The sequence below is a fragment of the Diadema setosum genome, chromosome 2 (genome assembly GCF_964275005.1).
Source record: "Diadema setosum chromosome 2, eeDiaSeto1, whole genome shotgun sequence".
Taxonomy (NCBI): Eukaryota; Metazoa; Echinodermata; class Echinoidea; order Diadematoida; family Diadematidae; genus Diadema; species Diadema setosum.
In genome coordinates, this window is record NC_092686.1 from 22,386,680 (window position 1) to 22,409,122 (window position 22,443).

Here is a 22,443-nt window from a genome sequence, read left to right on the forward strand (position 1 = left end):
TTGCCCTTATATTTTGAGATATTTTGATTCCGGTTCACCCAAGTTATGCCTCTAATATCATTAGTTTATCATATTATCAATTTGAAATCTCAAAATTCCAGTATTATGCAAATATGAAATGTCATAACTATACATGTACCCATCCCAAACATTTCATCTCAGGTCTCACAATGTATCACTTTGTTGATAATATGAATAGCGCCCCCATGTGGTGACCATGAGAAATTTCAACCATAACAAAAAATAAAATTCCACTTGCTTATCATTTGTGGCAAATATGAAAATGATTGGTCTATAATAAGACATATATAATGGGGATAAAGGAATTATACAGAAAAATCATGTTTTTAGCATATTTCCCATGTATTTCTTTATATTTTGGTGAATAGCGCCCTCCATGAGTGACCTTGTGAAAATTCAAATGTACGGTCATGTAGAGTATGAGTTACTCTACCCACGTGCCAAATATGACGATGATACATTGAATAATAAAAAAGTTATAGGGGAAGCACAATGTGCCCCCCCCCCCCCTTTGGGCCTGCATGTGTGCGAGGGGTCAAAATAGCTTGGGCTTTACTAATATAGGGTTAAGGGGGAGGGGTGTTTGGGGGTCTCTTTGTACCTCTTGAGTAAAAGCTTGTGTGAGTGTGAACTTGGCAGGTCTACTCTAGTAGATTACAGCAAAAGAAACAAAACAGAATTACATTTGTCATTCAGTTTTCTCACCTGTCCTCACTGTCACCCGGTCTCCCCATCTCCATCTCATGGATGATTGTGTTTGCATTAATCTTGATAATCATTGGGACTCGCGCCAGTTTCGGATAATTTGCACCATTTTCGATATAAAACATACACAGAGCTGATGGATATTTGATGCATCATCAATTAGTATCAGACTTAAAGAAGAAATCCACTCCAAAATTTTATCAATTTTATAAGGGAGAAAAGAATTCCCTGCAGAACAGTGCAAAATGATCAAATCGGATAAGAAATAAGGAAGTTCATTTTCTTTTTAATAGAAAACACTTATTGACCAATTGTTATGAATATTCAAATCAGAATGTTGATTATGTCATACTCTCTCAATTTCTTATTTATTTCAAAGTGGCAGATCCAGGGGGCATACTGGGTGTGCGCCCCCTCTTTATTTTTTTTTTTGTTAAAACAAAAGAAATAAAAAGAAAAAATGGGGGTGGGTACATGCACCCCCTTTGATATTGTAAAGGCACCTCCCCTTTAAGAAATTCCTGGATACGCCCCTGTTTCATATATAGAAATGACAAAAATCTCATATTTCAGCTGGGTAGATATAAAATTTGCCTTAAAACCACCCAATATAAAAATAACAAATCTTACCTCTGATATATCTTGGGGTATATGGGAACGGTTACAGCTCGTTTTTCCAAAGGTTCGTTATTCCGAAGGCTCTTTATTCCTAAGATTCGTTATTCCGAAGGTTCATTGTTCCGAATTTCATTTTCGGATTAACCAATCTTCGGAGTAACGAACCTTCGGAATAACGCCACAAATTTCGGATTAACGAACCCTTTTTCATTTTCGGATTAACGAACCTCTAGGTATAGGGAATTTGCGTGTTTCGAATTAACGACCCTTCGGAATAACGAACAGCACCCATGGGAACATGCTTTTACCGGCTGTATTAGCTATAGAAATAAAAAATATTCCAAATTTCATATATAATAAAGGTCCTACATGAAAAATTGTGAGGGCATGACGTCAACTTACTCATTTGAATATTTAAAAAGAACTGGTCAAGAAATGTTTTTAAAAAATGTAAAATTTTTCCTTATTTCTTATCCCTTTTTTTGCCATTTTTGGAATGTTCCAATCTGTAGAATTTTTTTCTCTTCCTTTTGGAGTTTTATTCATTTTGGGATGGATTTCCTCTTTAAAGGCCGTGATACCCATGCAGGGGGAAGTTTGATTTGTTTTGATTTGATTTGATTCAAATCACCAATTCACAAATTCACAAAATGCATCACGGTAGGCCTACATACATCATACACAGACATGCACATAGTATAGTTTGTACATTGCGTATGTCATTACATTTTGTGTGGATCGTCATATAAGCTATGAAAAGCTTCGGACTGGGATGACCAGTATCATTTCCAACTGGTAGAAGGAGTTTTTATATTATTATTATTATTATGTATATCAATGAAATGATTGTTAACTTAGATACAGATTTCACTCAAGGGAAATATTGTATGTTGTACGCTCTACATGTAGGCCCTACGTACCCATGTGGCAAGGAGGGGGGGGGGTCGCTCTCAGACACATCCTGGAAATTGACCCTACAAAGTATTTTGATACAGCATACCTGTACTAACAAATTTGCACTCCACATGGCAGGCCCACACTCGGGGCTCGAGTCATACGGAGCGTGACCAGCCCCCCCCCCCCCCCCCCCCCTTGCATGTGGAACCTATAACGAGTGTATTCAGAACATCAACAGTTCACAACAACGGGCTCGAATTCAGACTAATCAACAGTCGCTCTTCGAATCATGATTGGTTGACGTGCGCGTTCGTTCGTGTCGGTTGTTCAGCACGTATGTGATAGTGCAGTGGCACTGTACAAATGTGTACTGAGCTTGGGCTAGGCTGTCAGTCAAAATCACCCGCGAGATATGAATCGAATTATTACTAGTAGATTCTGCTACAGTTTCGTTTCAGAATCATCCGTTGGCAAATATTCAACCTGTTCACACACAAGTACTGGCATTTGTCAGAATCGGAGGTCGTCTATTAGCGGTTAGCGACACGTCTGACTATCAAGAATCTAGTTGCACAGAAGAACGAACGATAGAAAGGTAAGCATCGTCGTTAGACGGAACGTATAGGATGGAGTCTCGCCCGACCAGACTCCGTGCGAAGCACGGGCCACGGGGTTCCGGCCGGCCCGGGCCCCGCCGTGCGCAGCAAGAAACTGAGTTGATCGTAGACGTAGGAGAGTAGACTCCTAACGTTGATAGATCATCCGATAGATCGTATCACCGGACGTTTTTTTTTTTTTTTTTTTTTTTTTTTTCGTGGCTTTAAAATTCAGTACTCAGCAGCTGAGAGGATGAAATTTCGGCTAGATAGTAAAAATAACACCACTTATTCACAGAATCCTGACCGCAGCAGCGACCCCATACGGACAAATTACAGCGCCCCGCGACGGGGTTAACACTAAAACAGAATCCTAGAAATTACAAATTCAGCCAATTGGCGCCAACTTATGTCAATTGATTGTTCGCTCCAGTTTTTAGAAAATATGCTTCAAACATACCTACCCCTCTAAAAAAAGTTGTCTTTTTGCGCTGTGCGGTGCAAAATCACCTTGTATTACCAGACACGTTTTTCGCAATGAATTAATCAACGTCTTTTGCACCTAGTCCTTGCACCAGAATCGCAAGTCATCCCACAAATCACCGTACACATTCTCACCAAGCGGATGATATAAAAAAAAAATCGGCTAATGAGGCTCAAATTTCGTATTTTACGGTTAAAATCAAAATGTCTGTCTTGAACATTTCGAACAGTTCACGCAATAAAACCTTGTGAGAAATCGACAACTTCTACTATTTTACGAGCTTTGTCTATATGGGAGCTGCGTGCGCGGGTGACGAGTTGCGGGCCCCTATAGGTGGCCTCACCCTAGGCCCTATGCGTTTTTTTTTTTATTGCAGTGCTTGCGATCTGTTGCGGTTGCCGGATCGCAATCATCGAGTCGCATAGTGTGAGCGCAACGACCGCAAGGCTTGCAAAATTTCGGCCTGTCACAATTAGTTATCGCAGAGGCAACCACAGACGATCGCAAGGTTTTGAACATGTTCAAAATTTGACAGCAGCCGCAAGGAGGTCGCAAGGCTTGCGGACGTCTCCAAGTCGCGAGAAGTCGCATGCGCTCGAGAACCGCGTGCGACTTCTCGAAACCGCAAGCAGTCGCAAGAAAAAACCGCATAGTGTGGACTTCAGAAGTGTGGCAAAAATATTCCTTTCTGCAATCTCATGAATCCAGTTAATGGTACGCCGAGCTGTGCAGGAAATTTAATACAGAGACTCCAACCCAAAGCACCTTCTGATCTGGAGATTCTCCCGCCTGAAACCCCTAGCAAACGGGAGACTCCAACTTGATGTGTGCGAAGCGCGAAGTTCCTAGGGTTCTAGATGCTCTCTTGTGCTATCTAAGGCTTATTTTTTCAACATACGATAGAAATAAGTAAGAAATCCCTTCCAACGGGAGACAAAGAGCCAGGGCGGGAGAAATTAGATCTCAAACGGGAGAACGGGAGATTTAGCAAAAATGGGTTTTCGGCGGGAGATCTCCCGTCAAAAACGGGAGAGTTGGAGTCTCTGTTAATAGTTTGATATTATGGCTATGCCCCTTTTGTCTTCGTGAACAAATTGGTACAGGACTCTGTGCAAGAAAGGTTCAGAAACATTTGAAGAGTTTTGATCACAAAACAAGATGATACAGTCAAACCTGTCTATAGCAGCCACCCAAGGTAGACGGGGAAAAGTGGCCGTTATAGACAGGTGGCTGCTATAGATAGGTAATCCAACTTTGTGTGCATTGCTTTACATGTACATGTATCATCGTTGTATCCTTACATGTACATGTGTGTACATACGCACACACCGTGTGTTTCATGCATTAAACCATGCCAGTGTATATGAAATTGTTGCACAGTAGTGTGTGTATTGTCGTGAAGAAAGCTTAAAGGGGATGGCTAGTAACTGATCAGTGGGAATCAGTGGGAATGCTGGGGGATGATTGTTCCAATCCTTGTGGGATTCATTTAAGAGTACATTGTTTGTGAAAATTATTTGCTTCAGAATGGTCTACTCTATATATTTAAGTAATGTGCAGTTTAATGTTTCCAGGTTAGCATGCCCACTACAGTGACGGGGCATCAAACTGCACATTACTTGAATATGAGACCGTTCTGAAGCAAATAATTTTCACACTACAATATGTTCTCTTAAATGAATCCCACAAGAATTGGAACAATCATCCCCCAGCATTCCCACTGATTCCCACTGATCAGTTACTAACCATCCCCTATTTAACACTAGTGCATTATTATGACTGAATGAGGGATGAATGCAGCGGTGGAGATCACTGAACGTTGCCCGCACGGCTACAAAGCAGAAAAACACGCTGAATCATCGGCTTGGGTACGGCTCCATTGGGTTTTTGGCCGTTCAATATAGACAGGTTAATATCTACCGCGGGAAACAAAATTTGTGGCCGCCGGCCGTGTTAGACAGGTGGCCGCTATACACAGGGTCGAAACAGGGCTTTTCTCTCATGGGAAATTTTCAGTGGCCGCTATTGACCGATTCGGGTTCGTTGAGGGCAGCAGACATTTTATGGCACTGGGCGCAGCCATGAGCTCAAATTTGCGGTGTCTCAGCCGACCCCCCCTGCTCTCCCCCACCCCCAGGGCAGCATGTTTATCGCGCACTTGTAACAAAGGTTCGCGCACTAAGCAAGCATTCGCGCACTCAGTACGAGACGCCCATTGGCTAAAGCAACCATGCATCAGTTTTTCATTCTGCGCGCGTGAGAAGGGTGGGGAGAGAGGAGGGGGGGTCGGCTGAGACACCGCCGTAATGGCGCTGCCCATGCCAAAAATACACATAGCGCGTCACAGAATCGGTCAATAGACAGGTGGCCGCTAAGGCAGGTTTGACTGTACCATTCTTGTTAATTTGAGATGTTTGTGATTGTGTACAGCTGCTAAAGAGAGAGAAAAAAAGTTATAAGAAAAATCATTTAAACAATAAGAATAGTTTCTAATTTTATGTTACATGTCAGGTACTGTATACACCAAATATTTCGCAAGGTTTTTATTTTCACAAATTTTGCGAGTGAGGTGCAATTCGCGAAATTAAAGACACGTGAAAATATTGACTCTGATCCCGATGTGAATGTGACGTATGTGTGTACTCTTCTTCATTCAGTACAGGACTCCATGATCGCAAATTTAACCCCTTGCGAAATTGTCAGGAATTCCTGATTCGCGAAAATTTAGACTCGCGAAATATATGGCGTATACAGTATCACTGGAAAGGTTTTATTTCGGTGTACTGTGATGATCATGATGGACTCCCTTCAAAATGTTAAAAAATGGCGCTTAACGATTTTCTACAATCAAACTCTGACTTTATTTGATCCAGATGGATTCACTTGAGAGCCGAGTGGAGGAACTTCGGCAGGAGCTCCGGGAAAAAGAGGCCAACCTTCACAAGGCGGCCACCATAGGCAAGCAGCTGCTGGAGGAAAATCACAAGTTGGAACAGCAGAATGAGGACCTCGTCAATGAGTACACAGCTCAAATCAGGGTAATACTTTGATAGACGTTTTATTATAGCCTTATCACTGTATAGATCTACCTCTGTTGCCAACTCTGCCCATTCTATTCACTGGATACTTTACTGTGTGTGTAGTATAAATGTAAACTTGAGAATTTACAGCTGCAGTTTTATATTTAAACCTAACTAGGCTGGGGGGGGTCCTCCGAGGCCCCCCTCGACGTTTCGCGCGTTACGCGATGTATCGCTATCGCGAAAAGCTATCGCCTGCGACGTTTCATGACTTTTTTTTTAGTCTCCGGCATCTTTTGACACCAAATTTACGATGCCCGGGCGCGTGGTTCTGAAGTTGCGCATAAATATGTATGTGCATGTCAGACCAAAAATTGCTCAAAAACGTGAATTTGTGTACAATATCAATGCAAACTATGTTTACAGGCAAATTTCATAAAAGCATGATTATTTGGGGGTTTTATCGATGAAAATCAAGTAATAACATATTTTCTTATTCGGAACAATGTCGCGGACAAATTTCATGGAAAAAACAATGAAAACATAAAGTCAAAAAAACAAATACTTAAGAAATTCAAAAAAATAAAATACTTAATAAAATGCTTTTGAAATTTTTCCTGATTGCACATTTTTTTTCACTTACATTTACTAAGGACACTAAAAGGAACACTTACAAAAAAAAAATGTGCCTGTTTTGAGCTTTATTTAGTGATTTATACCAAATTGTCCGATTTCATGCATCATTATGCATAAATAAGCATAATTTAGCACAAATAATAATTTTTTGAATAATTAACTTAATGGTACTTTAGATTCCATCATAGGCAATGTGTGTGCCAATTTTCGTCGCGATCACGCAGTCGATGGCCGAGATCTGGAGGCCCCCCCCCCCCCCCCCGGCTCTATCATCTACCTAAATAGCCCGGCCTCGACACTCTGTAGGTGCATTGTTGTTGTGTTCACTTCTCACTTGAAGAAGTCTGCTGTCTACAGTACTACATGTAATTATGTCTTTGGAATACTGCACCATTATGCCAGGTATTTTCTGCTAATTATCATCATCACATGAAGCGCTGAAACAGAAATGTAACAAGATGGCAGTTTTGTTGGATAACCATGGAAAGGCACTGTACAAATGGATACTGCAGTATGTTATGAGACTGAGAGTACCAACTAAATGCATCCCAATAATTCAGAGCTACATTTTCACTTTATGGTCAGTTTATAAAAAGAGAGATGTGACAACAGTTGACAAATTATATGAACCTTGGATTATGTATGCGAGACTATGTGAGACACAATTCAATTCAGTTTGTTCTAAACATGAACTACCTTGTATTAGACAAGGTTTGATTAAAAGACAAGAGATGACGAGGTATTTGCAGAACATTTTCAATTTTATCAAATGAATAGCAAGCTTTCAAAGTTGAATTGCATTGATCTGAATTGAGTTGGATTAGAGTTCTAGCAGTATTTTACACATCCAGTGCCACAATTACTGCTGTTCTTAAATACATTCAGTTTGAATATATGTAGGCATGATGAGACCTCAAATGAATGCACACATATTCACAAAATGTAGCAGCATGCTGATGTATATAACCTATCTTCCTTTCTAGAAGATTTTGACCTCTCATAAAATGCATTGCATCACAATCACCAGGATGTCTCTGCCTGAGTTCCGTGTCATTTGCTCCTGCGACAATTGCTCCCATGAGACATCTGCATGCTAAGCCAAATATATTGATTCTACCCACAAACATGACTCTAACCATAAAATCCTCACATCAAATTAAACCTAAAACCCTATCACAGCCCTAACCCTCACCCAAAGTCCTTGGAGAAAACAAACCCGCAGCAATTGTCGCAGGAGCAAATATTAGGGAGCTTTAGATTTTGACGCGCGGACGTTTGAGACGACGAGTGCGCTGGACGTTCTCCTCTCCCCTGAGTCGTGCTGAAAAGTAGGTTTAAATTACACTGGGACACAAAGCATAAAAAATAAAATTGCGCCCCCATATGATCGGTGCATGAAGTAGCTCTCTACATTGCAAACTGTGCGGACGTAAAAATAGCCCATTACGCGTAGTGAAAAACTCAGGCGACGCAAGCCAAAAATAGATCGACTTGACGCGCGCTTCTGCGCACACTCAGAACATGTTTTTTCCCTCTGAACGTCCGCGCGTCTAAAATCTAAAGCTTCCTATTGTAATGTGTCACCCTTTGCCTCATGTCCAATGCAGGATCTGGAGCAAGAAAAGTACACCCTGCAGATGCAGCTGGCAAACAAGGAGCACCTGGAGCAGTACCATGCCACCGAGCTGAAGTGTCTGCAGGAGAGCAAGGAGAAGGAGATTGCAGCCGTCAGGGAGCAGATGGAGCTGAAGCACTCCCTGGAGCTGAAGAAGCTGCGGGCCACCAGCGAGGCTTTCCAGTCGGACCTGGAGCATGGCAGGATTGAAAATGAACAACTGAAGGAGAAGGTATTATACTTAAAGTCCCTAGTAAACTGCAGAGATCTCCACATCTCTCTCACTTCTTTCTGTAATTTATTCTTTATGTGTGTGTGATTTTCTCACCTACTGTGGTTTTATCCTCACCTGGAGTTTTTCCTAACATTACTCTTTCTCTATCTGTCTCCCAGTGCCTGTTAATCTGTCCATCTATCTTTTCATCTGTTTATTTACCTATCTATCTATCTTTCTTTTTTTCTTTCTGTCTGTCTATCTGTCCATCTATTCATCTATCTAATTATCTATCTATCTACCTATCTATATTTATCTATCTATCTATCCTTATCTTTCAGTGCATCTCATTTGGCTAACATACCAACTTGATAAATTTGATTTTCCATTTACTTCTAAATTGGTGGGTTGGTTGTTTTTTGTGTTGTTTTTGTACTTTTCCCATCTCTCTATCTTACCTTTATACTGTAATCTTTGAGTGCACCTTGAGCATTTCATTTAAAGGACTTGATACAATATAAATTATACATATAATTATTATTATCATTTTACTTATACGTCATGTCTTCAGACAGTACATGTGCGTGACACGTCAAGTACAAGGACTAATCTAAATCATGGTTTCGATCGTAAAGGTCCTGTTTACCTTTGGGAACAGTGATTTAAGATTTTTTCAAGATATGTGACCCTGCATCACAAAATGAACAAAAAGTCGCACACACTGAGTTTGTGTGAGAACTGAAAATAGGTGAAATGGGTCAACCTAACCGATCTTGACTTTTTCATATTTTCTGAAAGAGCAAGTCTTCTTCTACATTATACTAAATTTTGGGATCATAAAACGGGCAGGAAAGTGTGTTTTTCAGCAGTTTATCTCTAACATTATTTGGCACAATAGTGTGATTAGGTGTGTCATTAGAGGCCCCTTTTTAGCTCACCTGAGCCAAAGGCTCAAGTGAGCTATTGCGATCGCCCTTCGTCCGGCGTCCGTCGTGCGTCGTGTGTAAACTTTTTACATTTTCATCTTCTTCTTGAAAACCCCAAGACCGATTTTCATCAAACTTGGCAGGTAGCATCCCTAGGGGGTTAGGAACTCAATTTGTTAAAATGGGCACCATGCCCCACCCAGGGGGCCCCCAGGGGGGCCCAAACCCCCCAAAATTAAGGAATCTGTAAAAATCTTCTTCTCTAGAACCAGAAGTGATAGAGCTAAGTTAATACTATGAGTTAGTACATTGATGACTGTAGTTTCAAGTTTGTTCATGGCAAAATCTGGGGTGCCCCCCTTGGGACCCAGGGGAGGGGGGGTGGGGAAGGGTTCTAATGGGGCCTAAATTGTACATTTTCATCTTCTTCTTGAAAACCCCATGACCCATTTTCACCTAACTTGGCAGGTAGCATCCCTAGGGGGTTAGGAACTCAATTTGTTAAAATGGGCACCATGCCCCACCCAGGGGGCCCCCAGGGGCCCAAACGCCCCAAAATTAAGGAATCTGTAAAAATCTTCTTCTCCAGAACCAGAAGTGATAGAGCTAAGTTAATACTATGAGTTTGTACATTGATGACTGTAGTTTCAAGTTTGTTCATGGCAGAATCAGGGGTGCCCCCCTTGGGACCCAGGGGAGAGGGGGGGGGGGGTGAGGAAGGGTCCTAATGGGGCCTAAATTGTACATTTTTATCTTCTTCTTGAGAACCCCATGACCCATTTTCACCAAACTTGGCAGGTAGCATCCCTAGGGGGTTAGGATATCAATTTCTTAAAATGGGCACCATACCCCACCCAGGGGGCCCCCAGGGGGCCCCAAACCCCCAAAATGAAGGAATCTTTAAAAATCTTCTCTAGAATCAGAAGTTATAGAGGTAAGATAATACTATGAGTGAGTACATTAATGACTGTATTTACAAGTTTGTTCATAAGAGATCAAGGGGTGCCCCTCTTGGGGGCAAGGGGGGGGGGGGTTGGTTGGGAAGGTCCAAATGGGGACCTGGATTGTACATTTTCATCTTCTTCCTGAAAACCTCATGATGTATTTTCGTCAAACTTGGCAGGTAGCATCCCTAGGGGGTCAGGATCTCAATTTATAAAAATGGGCACCATGCCCCACCCAGAGGGCCCCAGAAGGGCCCCAATCCCCCAAATTAAGGAATCTTTAAAAATTTGGGCCCTTATTGTACAGTTTCATCTTGTACTTGAGAATGCCTGGTCAAATTTTGGTAGAGCTGTGAATAATTTAGATTAGTGACTGCGTGAAAGGTGAACTTGCAATACTCAGGTGAGCGCTAGACCCGCGGGTCTCTTGTCATTTCTTAAAAACCTTGTACACACTCTTCACTTTCAACTCGTATATTAAACTTTTGAAAGGATGATGCTACTGCTTTGAAAGTTGGCATTAATTATGGACAGTGCATGTGTTAATAAGGCATGCTCAATTTCAGTTTAATCTGATAATTCCTTCATTGTTGTTACTCTTGTGGCTTACATCCTGTTTTTTGTCCCATTGGTTGCACAGCCAGCACGGCTAAGTTGTAAAGATTTAGTGCTTGAATAGACACTGTACTTCAGAGCCTCTTTTCTCAGTTCACACTTTTCCTGAGTGTGTGCTTTCTTTCCAATATTTAGATAGGTTAGGAGAGTCCATTTGATTTGAGTTACATATCATTTTAAAGCTTAAAGTCTGCTCTTTCAGAATAAGCTCTTAACTAAAATTTCATGTCAGGCGACTTTCTGTTCGTTTTGTGATGCAGGGTCACATATGGCATATAATGCATATGTGTACGTCTTTTGTACCACAAAACATCCTATCAAAAGATTTTCGTGATAAAGCCTAAAATATAAGGAGATATCTGTATTTTTCTCAGTAAACCGTAACTGTAGACTATATAGTCTGGAAACATTTTTATTATAACTGTTGTTCACATTTTGTATATTTAACAATACTTAACATCAATTTTACCAATTCAAATTTTGAAAGTGGTTGGTTCTACCCCTAACTCACATTTTAGAACAATTCTAAAGCACTAATGCTGGGTTTTTGTTTCATCTGTAAATGGTAAATTATACCGGGGTCCCGTTGCATAAAACTTTTTTTGCAACCTTAGAAAATTCTGGTTGGGATTTGCCCAACCTGAATTTTTTAAGGTTGCTAATCTAAGAATGTAAAATCCGTTGCATAAAAACTCTGGTTGGGAGCTTCCAACCGGAATTTTGTGATTTCAACCGGAAAAAAATCCGGTTGGAGTTTTATGCAACGGGCCCCAGTGAATCCAGACAATGATGCTTATTTTCTAGTTTTACATATTCCAATGTTAGTAAGACCTAGGACTAGCCAGGGAAAGAGGTAATAAGAGCCAGATAATGTGGATTTATCCCCTTCTCCTCTGGCACATTGTGGTGGACATAAGGCCTTACACTCTAGATACACTTTTGCATGCCGGTTAAAACCACAATTATATTTGTATGAGAGGAGTATGTGGTACACAGTGCTTTGCTGACTCTGTCTCCATTCCTTTTTGTTCTTGTAGCTAAAGACATCGGAGTCTGCCCTGAAGGATGCCTTAGACAAGGCCAACACTGCTATTCTTGATCAGACCATGTCAGCAGCAGACAGAATGTACACAGTCCAGGAAGAGAACAATGTACTGACTGCAGAAAAGGTAATTTATTCATTTATTTGCTTTCTCCATGCTTCAGTCTCAATGTTGCAGTGTACTTAATGTGCTACAATGATACCACATTCCACACATTGTAGTTTAATTCTGCAACATGTTATTTAGTAGCCTAAGTTTGGATAAATTCATGTTGTATCTCATCTAGGTGGAATTACTTTTTCACTTAATTAGCACCAACTGGTTGATACATACCTTACAATCTAGAATACTTTCATTTGTTTGTTTGATTAGATCACAGGAAGTAATTTGATGTCAACAAACCTTGTCAGTCATGAAAACAGAGGACAGTCAGTTCCATGTTTCTTCAATTTCTGCACGAAACAGCAATATGCTCATCTCAGGTTTGACCTCCCAATTACATGCGAACATTCATTCACAGATGGAACTCTCCGCACGCCTGAAAGAATCCAAGGATGAGGTTGAACAGCTTCACTATGCAAAGCACATGCTGACTCAGCAGAATGCCGAGCTGGAGAGTAGGGCAGATGAGGAACACACCCAATGTCTGACATACTTCAGAAATTTACAGGTAAATGTTGTTTATGTCACGTTTGTACTTAAAGCTCTCTGCCTATGAATCCTTTCTGAAAGCCTAAACAGATCTGCCAACCTGAGGTAAGCTTCACAAGACTAAATTTTCAACTGTTGCTAATGCTTCAGACAAAGACAATTCTGGGTAGTTGATTGTTTTAACAGATACATTTCATGACTTCATTCATTCACACATGTATTAAGATACCATGACCTAGAACCTTTACTCTTCAACTATATCTTATTCTTATTTGTCTAAGAATTTGCTTCATTGCTGTTAACTATTTATTGTCTTGTTTTTGTTAAGTGTCATTGTGCTGCGTGTTTTGAAAAGATTTCACCTAAAGGGACCCCAAGGATAACAGTGCAGTGGTGATTTACCCGATCAAATTAGATGAATAAACGACTCTAGATAAATTGAAATAAAAAGTATAATGGATAAAGCTATGTGTCTTACTACCAACAGGAAGTCCGGACCCAGGTACAGGAGCTGCAAGCAGAGCTAGACCTCATCAAGCTCCAGTCGACAGATCCCAACAGCAAGGGGAATTCCCTGTTTGCTGAGGTGAGATCAGATTGTGGAAACAGTCTGTTCGTTTGTCTGTGTAATATCACAACTATTTTGACAATTTAGCATCAGCAGTATTTGTAGGGACAGATTGCTATATTGCACTCTTGTTATAACGAACACTCTTGTAATGAAATTATCATTACAATGAAGTACAGTTCAGGTCCCAAAATTATTGTCTACATATCTTTACATAACTTACCTTTCGGGTAAAATAAAATTTTGATATAACAAAAGAAAACTGCCAGTCGGGAGGACTTTGTTATAACGGGAGTCACCTGTACTGTGGGACATAAACTGTAACAAGCTGCTTTAATTTATACAACACCAGCTTTGTCTATTAATGTTGCATTCATATATAAACTAGCAATGGCTGGAAAGGTTGTACGTATGTTTATTTCGTTATATTTATGGCTTTTGTACATGCCAATAACATGTGACCAAATATTTGCTTCTATGTTTTGATGACAAATCTCTTCCGGTCACCATATTGCATCTAGCTTTGACTAGCATTGTGTGTCAATATTGCCACTGAATACCAGTTTGCGACGCCTGTAATGATTGTTACAATGTCTACAATTATTTGTAATCATGCTCATGATGCAAATGCCATCCTACCCCTTACAAAGGGAAAGCATGTCTACTTTGATATCAGTTGCTCAGAACAAATTTAGGCACTTTCTTTCAAAGTTCTTTTTTAACCAAAATGACTTTTAGGATAAGAGTGGGTTAGCAAGTGGTTTCAATTCAGTTCTGTGGATCTTAACAGTGAATTCATGGGTCAATATCTATCCAGTTTTCCACAGTAAAACGAACAAGATAGATAACAGAATTCTTTGTTTTCCATTGTTGATTTGCACAGGTTGAGGACAAACGGCAGGCATTGGAGAAGAAGATGATTGGAATGCAGCTCAACCTAGATGCCGCCAAGAAACAACTGACACACAAGAAGCAACAGATTCAGAACCTCAAGGTAATACCACACCGTTCCACAGAGATTTTTTTTATTTTTTTTTTTTTATCGGTCACTCGTCAGAGGCCAAGTGTTTGCTTCCGGCAACCCATCAAAGTGTACTGGCTTGCAGTCTGGTGAATCTGACTTGTGTTGGTTGGCTATCAGGTCAGTATCAGACATTATGTCGTGCGTAATCCGATGAGACAAGATCGTCTGATCATGTTTGACACAGACCAACACAACTGATTGACAAATTGCCCTACATCAACGTAAATAAGCACTGAATTGATCAGTGTTTTTAGTAGTAGCCATGATAAAAATCACGGGCGTACATACTCGAGCAGGATTTGAACCTACGACCTCCTGATTACCGGACAGGCGTCATCTCCACTACCACCGAGCTTTTGCCCAACAGCAAGTGTTGGTTCTAACACAAGTTGGATTCATCAGACTGCGATCCGATACACTTTGATGGGTGGCCAGAAGCAACAAACTTTGCTTCCAATGAGTGACCGATGAGTAAAAATCTTTGTGGAATGTAGGTATCGTGAAAATTCTTTGATTTGACTTGCTGAATCTCAAAAAAGAATCCAGGTCCTGCTTGTAGCATTGCTTTTCTTTTCCTGGCAGAATTTAGTCTAATGATAGATTTAAAAGCACATTGCTTGACCACACATGAGTGTGCTCTTGTTTTCATACCAAGGTCTTCCTTGCTGGTTAGTCCAAATTATGACATGGCCTACTTGTCTTGAGTAACCATCATTTGGATTATTTGACTTAAAATTTCTGACAGAAATGTGCATATTGAAACGTACTGTAAACCGAGGAATGTTCAGGTGCATTTTAATTTCGCGAATTTCCCGAGCGCCAAGATTCGCAAAATTAAAATGCATGCGAAAGTTCTTGTCTACACTATATGCATTGAATGCTAGTGGCAATTCGTGAAAATTTCATGCCTTGAAAAAGGCCGTTGGCTCCAATTCGCGACAATTTCGTGCTGTGAATATATCATGTTTTACAGTAGTGCCCTAGTTTCACTATGACATTCTAATTTTGTATACCTTTAATATGAATGAAACAGTCATTTTATGTTCATTGAAGTGTTTAATACATTTATGGTAGAAAATACCACTTAAGAAAATTTAATACTTGTAGATGAATAAAATAGACTGTTTCATTTCAAAATATACCACTACCAGTCGTGTAATTATTGATATTTTCCCAAATAGCATATTTGAACTACGGCATTATGTCATATGGTCACGGAAGAAGTCAAGTCCAGCATATTTTTCCTTGGTGGTTTCCGAAAGCTGTAATCTGGCTGCAGTGTGCTGTCACTCTTTGCTCAATCTATACTCCCACTGTTGGCGATGAAACTTCTTTCAATTACACAGAAAAAACAAAAACAAAAGAAGATGTGACTTGTATGCTTATATTCATTGAAGATTTGAACTTTATAATATCCCTTCTTCCTTTTCCCTCTCGCATTCTGTCTTGCGCCCTCACGTGGTGACTCCAGTACCAGATTGCTGGACTGCTCCAGATGGACAGGGGAGGGGCAGCTGCCTCCCAGGTTGAGCAACTGGAGCAGCTCTTGGCCCAGAGTAGGACTGATGTGCAGAACTTGACCCAGAAGCTGCACAATGTCCAGAGTAACCAGAAGGTAGTCTCTAACACCAGGACCTTTAATTATTCAACACATCAAATAGAAATCTCAAGACACAGTCATGTGATAGAATACTAGGGTGTTTTTGTTTTTTCATGCTATTTTTTGTTTGTTTGTTTTGTTTGTTTCCTTCCCTCACATATACATACAGTTAATTTAGGCAGTAAAATTCACAAGAGGGCTAAAACTTGCAAAATATTGGCAAAGTGATTTGGCAAAGTACATGTACATGGAAAGAGTGTGCATTTGATTCTAGAATGGCAATGCCTGCAAGCAACAAGCAGTGAGGAGAATTTATTTTGTCCAGATTGCTGTAATCTAAGTCATACTTTCTTGTGGTTATGTGGCTATGAGGGATTCTGCACCCTAACAAAACTACTGGTAACCCACTATCCTGAATCCTGTCTTGAGATGTGATAGACTCACAAATTAAAATTTCATAACAAAAATCTCACAGATTCTTTGCCATTTTCAATGTTACATATTTTTCCATCAATGGTTTTCGTCAGCTAGGAGGTACATACAGTCTAACCTGTCTATAGCGGCCACCCAAGGGAAACGAAAAGAGTGGCCGTTATAGGCAGGTTATCCAACTTTGTGTGCATTGCCTACATGTACATGTATCATTGTTGTATACATCTGTACTTACATGTACATGTATGTGTATACATATGCAAATGTGTGTTTCATGCTTTGAACAATGCCAGTGTTTATGAAATTGTTGCACAATAGCATGTGTACAGTCGTGAAGAAAGCTTAAAGGTCCAGTTTACCTTTGGGAGTAGTGATTTCAAAAAATTTCAAGATATCACATTTAATGCATATGTGTAGTTCTGTTGTATCACAAAAACCTTCCATAAATTTTTTGCAATAAAGCCTAAAATATGAGGAGATATCAGCGTTTTTCTCAATAAACCGTAACTGTAGACGGTTTAATCTGGAAACATTTTTGTTATAACTATTGTTCACATTTTGTGTATTTAACAATACTTAACATTGATTATACGGATTCAAATTTTTACAGTGGTTGTTTCTAGCCCTAACTCACATTTTAGAACTTTTTTGAAGCACTAATGCTGGGTTTTTGTTTCATCTGCAAATGGTAAATTATGCCTTTAACACTAGAGCATTATTATGACTGAATGAGTGGTGAATGCAGCTGTGGCGATCACTGAACGTTGCCCATGAATGACTAGCACGACTAGAAAGCAGAAAAACACACTGAATTATTGGCTCGGCTAAGGCTGCATCGGGTCTGTGGGCCGCTATAGACAGGTTAAAATCTACCGCGGGAAACAAAATTTGTGGCCGCTGGCTGCGTTAGACAGGTGGTCGCTCTACACAGGGTCTATAACACGGCTTTTCTCTTGGGGAGATTTTTCAGTGACCGCTATAGACAGGTGGCCGCTAAGGCAGGTTTGACTGTACTCAGATTCAATAACATTTGATTGACATCATACTAAGATTAATGGACACTATATTTGAAATGCAGAGCACTGCGGTAGTCCTTGAAGATTCAGAAGGAGCCCCAAAGAGTCCATCACGAGACAGACTAAAGAGGTTCTATCAGAGCAAACTGGACCAGGCAAGGTGAGTATCAACATGTTGCGAAACAAGGCATACTGTGTATGCTCACATGATTTTTTTTTTTGTTTTTGTTTTTTGTAACAACTCTCAAAGCTCAAAAGGATTTGCACTCACAAAGCAACAGTAGGTAGCCTGAGCCACCTGTGATTTTATTGTACCTCTAAAACAAAGTTACTGTAAAACCAAAAATAATCAAGGCATGGAGTAAAATGAGGGATTAAAGTTTCATACATGCAAAAATTTCTGGTGTTACAGTATTCATCTGTCTGCCATGGTGTCATACTCATTAAACAGCCATATTATAACATTTACATGTTAGTTTATAATATTGTTTTGTAAGGCTTTTCAGCACTCTTGGAAATTATATTAAATTCTAGGAATACTTCAAGAGCTACCAAAGCAAAGTTCTACTTTATCTAAGATGCATGCATCCTGCTGATGTGACACTCAGTGTACAGGAGGAGAGCACTGCTGCCTATGAGGATATAAGTACACTCAAGATCACAGGCTAGAACACAGAAATTTTGCGACCCCACCTCCACCAATAATCCCTCATTTTACTCGGGAAATAATGGGATGTCCATGATCAGATACTGTATACGCCTTATATTTAGCGAGTCTAATTTTTCGCGAATCAGGATTTCCTGATGATTTTGCAAGTGGTTAAATTCACGATCATAGAGTACAGTATTGGATGGAGAAATGTATGCATGCACATCACATTCATGTTGGGATCAGAGTCAATATTTTCATGTGTTTTTAAATTAGCGAATAACACCTGACTCGGGAAATTTGCGAAAATAAAAACCTCACAAAATATTCGGCGTATACAGTAGTGCATGAATTTTTTTTTTTGTTTAGGCAACTTTCCACATTTCTCCCTTTGCTCCTTCTGTCCATCCAGCAAGGAGAAGGAGAATGTTGAGAAGGAGCTGCAGTCGCAGCGGATGCAGCGTCTGTTCCTCAGTGACCGCCTGGTCGAGTGTCAGCGCAACCTGTACGCCAGCGAGAAGCGGGTGCAGCAGCTGCAATCGACTCTCATCGTCAAGGGGGTCAAGATTGACGAGCTCAGAGCCAAGCTGGCCGAACATGGTGAGAATCCTGCCTCGTCTGGGGCGTCCTCTCAAACATTCACTGGATTCTGTTTAATCACCTTAGTTTAAAAGAGGACCCAAACGTGTCCCTGTGTATAGCATGCTTCACACAGGCCTTCACTGACGGCATTCGTTCAGTGCCCTCACATGTTAGTACTAGTGAAATGCTTCTTTAAACACAGCGTGTCTGCTGTATCAAAATGGACTATTCACCAAATTTAGGTACAATCATTTCCTCATAAACATTTTGGAGCTACAGATGGCAATAATGTACGTGCTTACAAGTCATATCCATGTCATTGAATGATTGAGTGAAACATCAGGAACTGAAAATGCTGACACTTCATTTATTACCGAACAGGGATTCCCCTAGAGTGTTCAGTTGCATGATATTTATCACATTTATGCAAACATGCAGAAAATTTTGACTGCTGACAAGTACAAAGAGATTGTACCCCTTCAACAGAAATTAGGGATAATCATGTTAATGGCCTATCAATCACCAATATTTTGGTCTTCCAATAGGTATAGCTGTTGATAAAGAGGTGAAGGGTGGCTACAAAGAGAGGATACCTGGTCCTGATGACTTTGAGAAGAAACCAGAGCCAAAGGCAGGGTCAGGCTCTAAACCATTACAAGGTAAGGAATAATTATTGCCCACATTCTTACAGGTTGACCGGATGAAGTCGCTGGAATCACTTACCCATCTTTGAAAGCTCATTCCAACACTTCTACAGATTGGTAAAATGCAGTTTCAGATGAAATGCAACTTTTTATCCTTAGTTTTTAGTGAGTATCCAGTTTCATGTTGTATCCAATATTTAGCAGAATTTAAGCTAGTCACACCAAATTTAAGAACAGTGGCCATAAGTGCTCCTTGAAAGAGAGCCAACTCTCACGCCTGTTTGAAATTCAATCTGCTAAAATTAGTCATTGTTAAGATCACCTTCCCATGCAACATTTGATGCTATCAATAGAAGAAAAGAATCCCGAGTTGCGTGTAAGAAGAGATAATGATGTAAGTATGTATTGGTGGCACAAAACACAGTTTTCCCAAGTTTCAGATCTTTCAAAAACAAATTTTAAAGCGAAGGCAAACATGTCATGCTCACTCTTCAGGTGCAGTACCTCTGTTGTCCTCTCTATTCTAAGTTTGTGTGTAGTATCAAACAAAGAACAAAAATGTTCCTTTGAATATGCCTTATTCTTCAAATATGCCCCACCTGCTTAGAGCACGCTTGGGTTGTGTGTTGATACAACATAACAACTTTACTGTAGCCATAATTACTGTAAACCCAGAAATTTCGCGGGCATGAAATTTTCATGATTGCGCAAGGAGCCAAGATTTGTGAAAATTCTTGTCCACGCTACTGACAGTGAATGCCATAGTGGCAATTCGAGAAAATTTCAAGCAGCAAAAAAAAGGCTGTCGGCTCCGATATGCGAAAATTTCATGCTGTGAATGTTTTTGGCTTCACAGTAACAATTTCTTTTCAGTTTACCCTCAAAGTTTCATGTTTTCTGAATTCTGTTACTCAATTAGTAGAGCACAAGGTGTGGACATAAATGGAAAATTGCCACTCCTGCACAATATGCTTTGCAGAGTTGAACATAATATCTATGTATCGTGTGTGTGTGGGTGTTTGTGATCTGCTTGGATGTAAACAATGTTCTGGCAGATATTATCAGACTTGTCTTTTCCTTCTCTTCACTTTTTCCGTTGAAAATTCGACCCAACTGTTCCAGGTGAGTCAGGGAAGAAAAATATTGGAGGCTCCAAGTCAGGAGTGCCACCATCAGAGCAGGCGGGCAAGGAGCCACTCGGTGAGCAGATGGCCAACAGACCCAGCATTCCCTCGGCCGATGGGGACAAGCCCCAGAGGAAGAGGGTGGTCTCCATCAGCAGCAAGGTGACAGACATGGAGGGTGAGAAGGCGGGCCACAGCAGTGGCGAGCACTGCGGGGCAGCAGATGGGGAGGAGAACGTGGTGGAGGGGGACAACAAGCGGAAAAGGAAGGAAGGGACGACAGAGGATGGGAGGAGCAAGGGGCCATGGGTGAGGGGCCCCTGTGGTGGTAGGCTGGTAGTACCAGCCAAAGTGATCCAAAAGGACTGCCCTGATGAATGCAAGCAGCAATGAAAATCACGGAGAGAGGCATGTGACTACATCAAGCAGGTGTACGTGGTACTTTGATAAACAGACATGATCATGGTTGATCCTGAGTATCCACTGTATGTGTGTGACATTGAAACCTTTTTTTTTCTTTTTTTTAAACTATATATCATTTTAAAAAAGAGAGAGAGAAAACTATAGGAAGTAGTGACTTAAAAAAAGAATGCATAGGTGGCAGGAAGGGTAGCAGCGAGTACACTTAACCTTTGCATTATTCTTGCAAAGATGAATTTTTTTTCACAGTAGCATCATGTATCTTATTGGCATGTATCCCGCATTTGGTGAAAGGATGCATGTCTTTGTCATGTGGATTTTCCTGATACTCCTGGATTCTCCTGAAGGAGACTATTTCATTGCACATTCTTCAGGACAGAAGGAGTCAATTCATTCCTGCGAATTTGACCTCCAAAAGGTATACAATGGACTCCCACTATAATGAAGTCCTCGGGACCGGCAGTTTTCTTTTGTTATATCGAAATTTCTTTATAACTGCAGGGAATAATTTTCCAACTCAAATTTGATTGGCAATTTCAGCTGATGAACAATATTTCACATGGTATCCTGTACATTTCTGTGGAAGAAAACTGCTACACAAAAGATGATTTGTGTAGCAGTGGTGTAAAAGTGCATAGCAAATTGCGAAGAGATACCAGGAAAATTATTCCCTGGACTGAACAAATAAACAATAAAAATACATAAAGTGGATAGCGTTGTGGCCCGAATTTTTACTTTGTTGTAACCGGAATTTCATAATAACCGTGTTCGTTATAACGGGAGTGCACTGTATATTTCTGGTCCTGAAAATGTGCCAAACGAATGAGTACTATGTGATGTATGGTAGAGCCATGTCAATAACCAGGCCCACTGAAGTTGCATGTGGATTGGCATTTTGAAATGATATACTCATTGTACATGAACAGTGCTCTCCCGTTATAATGAACATCATTTGGGATTCAACAGAGTAAAATTTCAGGTCCCAAAACTGTGATCTATATCTGTATAGGTATATACACATACTTTATTCATTCAGTTGTGATGAAACTTTGAACATTGACTCATAGGCTTAGATTAATATTTCTTCCAGTGTCATACCTCTGACATTGGTATTGTTGTACAGTACATGTACATATCTTTTGTATGTTTATTGTGTATAGACTACTGTAAAAGTGGATATTTTCGCGTGACTAATTTTTCGCGCTTGGTGGGCTGAGAAGAGTTTTGTGTGTTTTTAATTCTGCGGAATCAAGACAGCAACTACTTGAACATGTGGCACACAAAAATATTTGCGTGCTTTTATTTTCGCACTAGTTTCGGGTTGCGCGAAATGAGCTAAAATTTTAACACCGCGAAAATTTCCACTTTTACAGTACCACTGTTCTGTATGTATGCATTC

The 22,443-nt window shown here is 40.4% G+C and overlaps 1 protein-coding gene across 1 annotated transcript; it reads left to right on the forward strand.

The window, feature by feature from the left end:
* Positions 1–2,812: 2,812 nt before the first annotated feature.
* LOC140240874 (protein Spindly-A-like) lies at positions 2,813–21,049 on the forward strand. Its single transcript, XM_072320651.1, has 12 exons — positions 2,813–2,836; positions 6,195–6,359; positions 8,585–8,824; positions 12,329–12,460; positions 12,855–13,004; positions 13,473–13,571; positions 14,437–14,547; positions 16,049–16,192; positions 17,688–17,785; positions 18,687–18,874; positions 19,402–19,515; positions 20,623–21,049. The coding sequence occupies exons 2-12, from the start codon at positions 6,195–6,197 to the stop codon at positions 21,015–21,017; spliced, it is 1,836 nt and encodes a 611-aa protein (XP_072176752.1). The 5' UTR covers positions 2,813–2,836; the 3' UTR covers positions 21,018–21,049.
* The last annotated feature ends 1,394 nt before the right edge of the window (positions 21,050–22,443 follow it).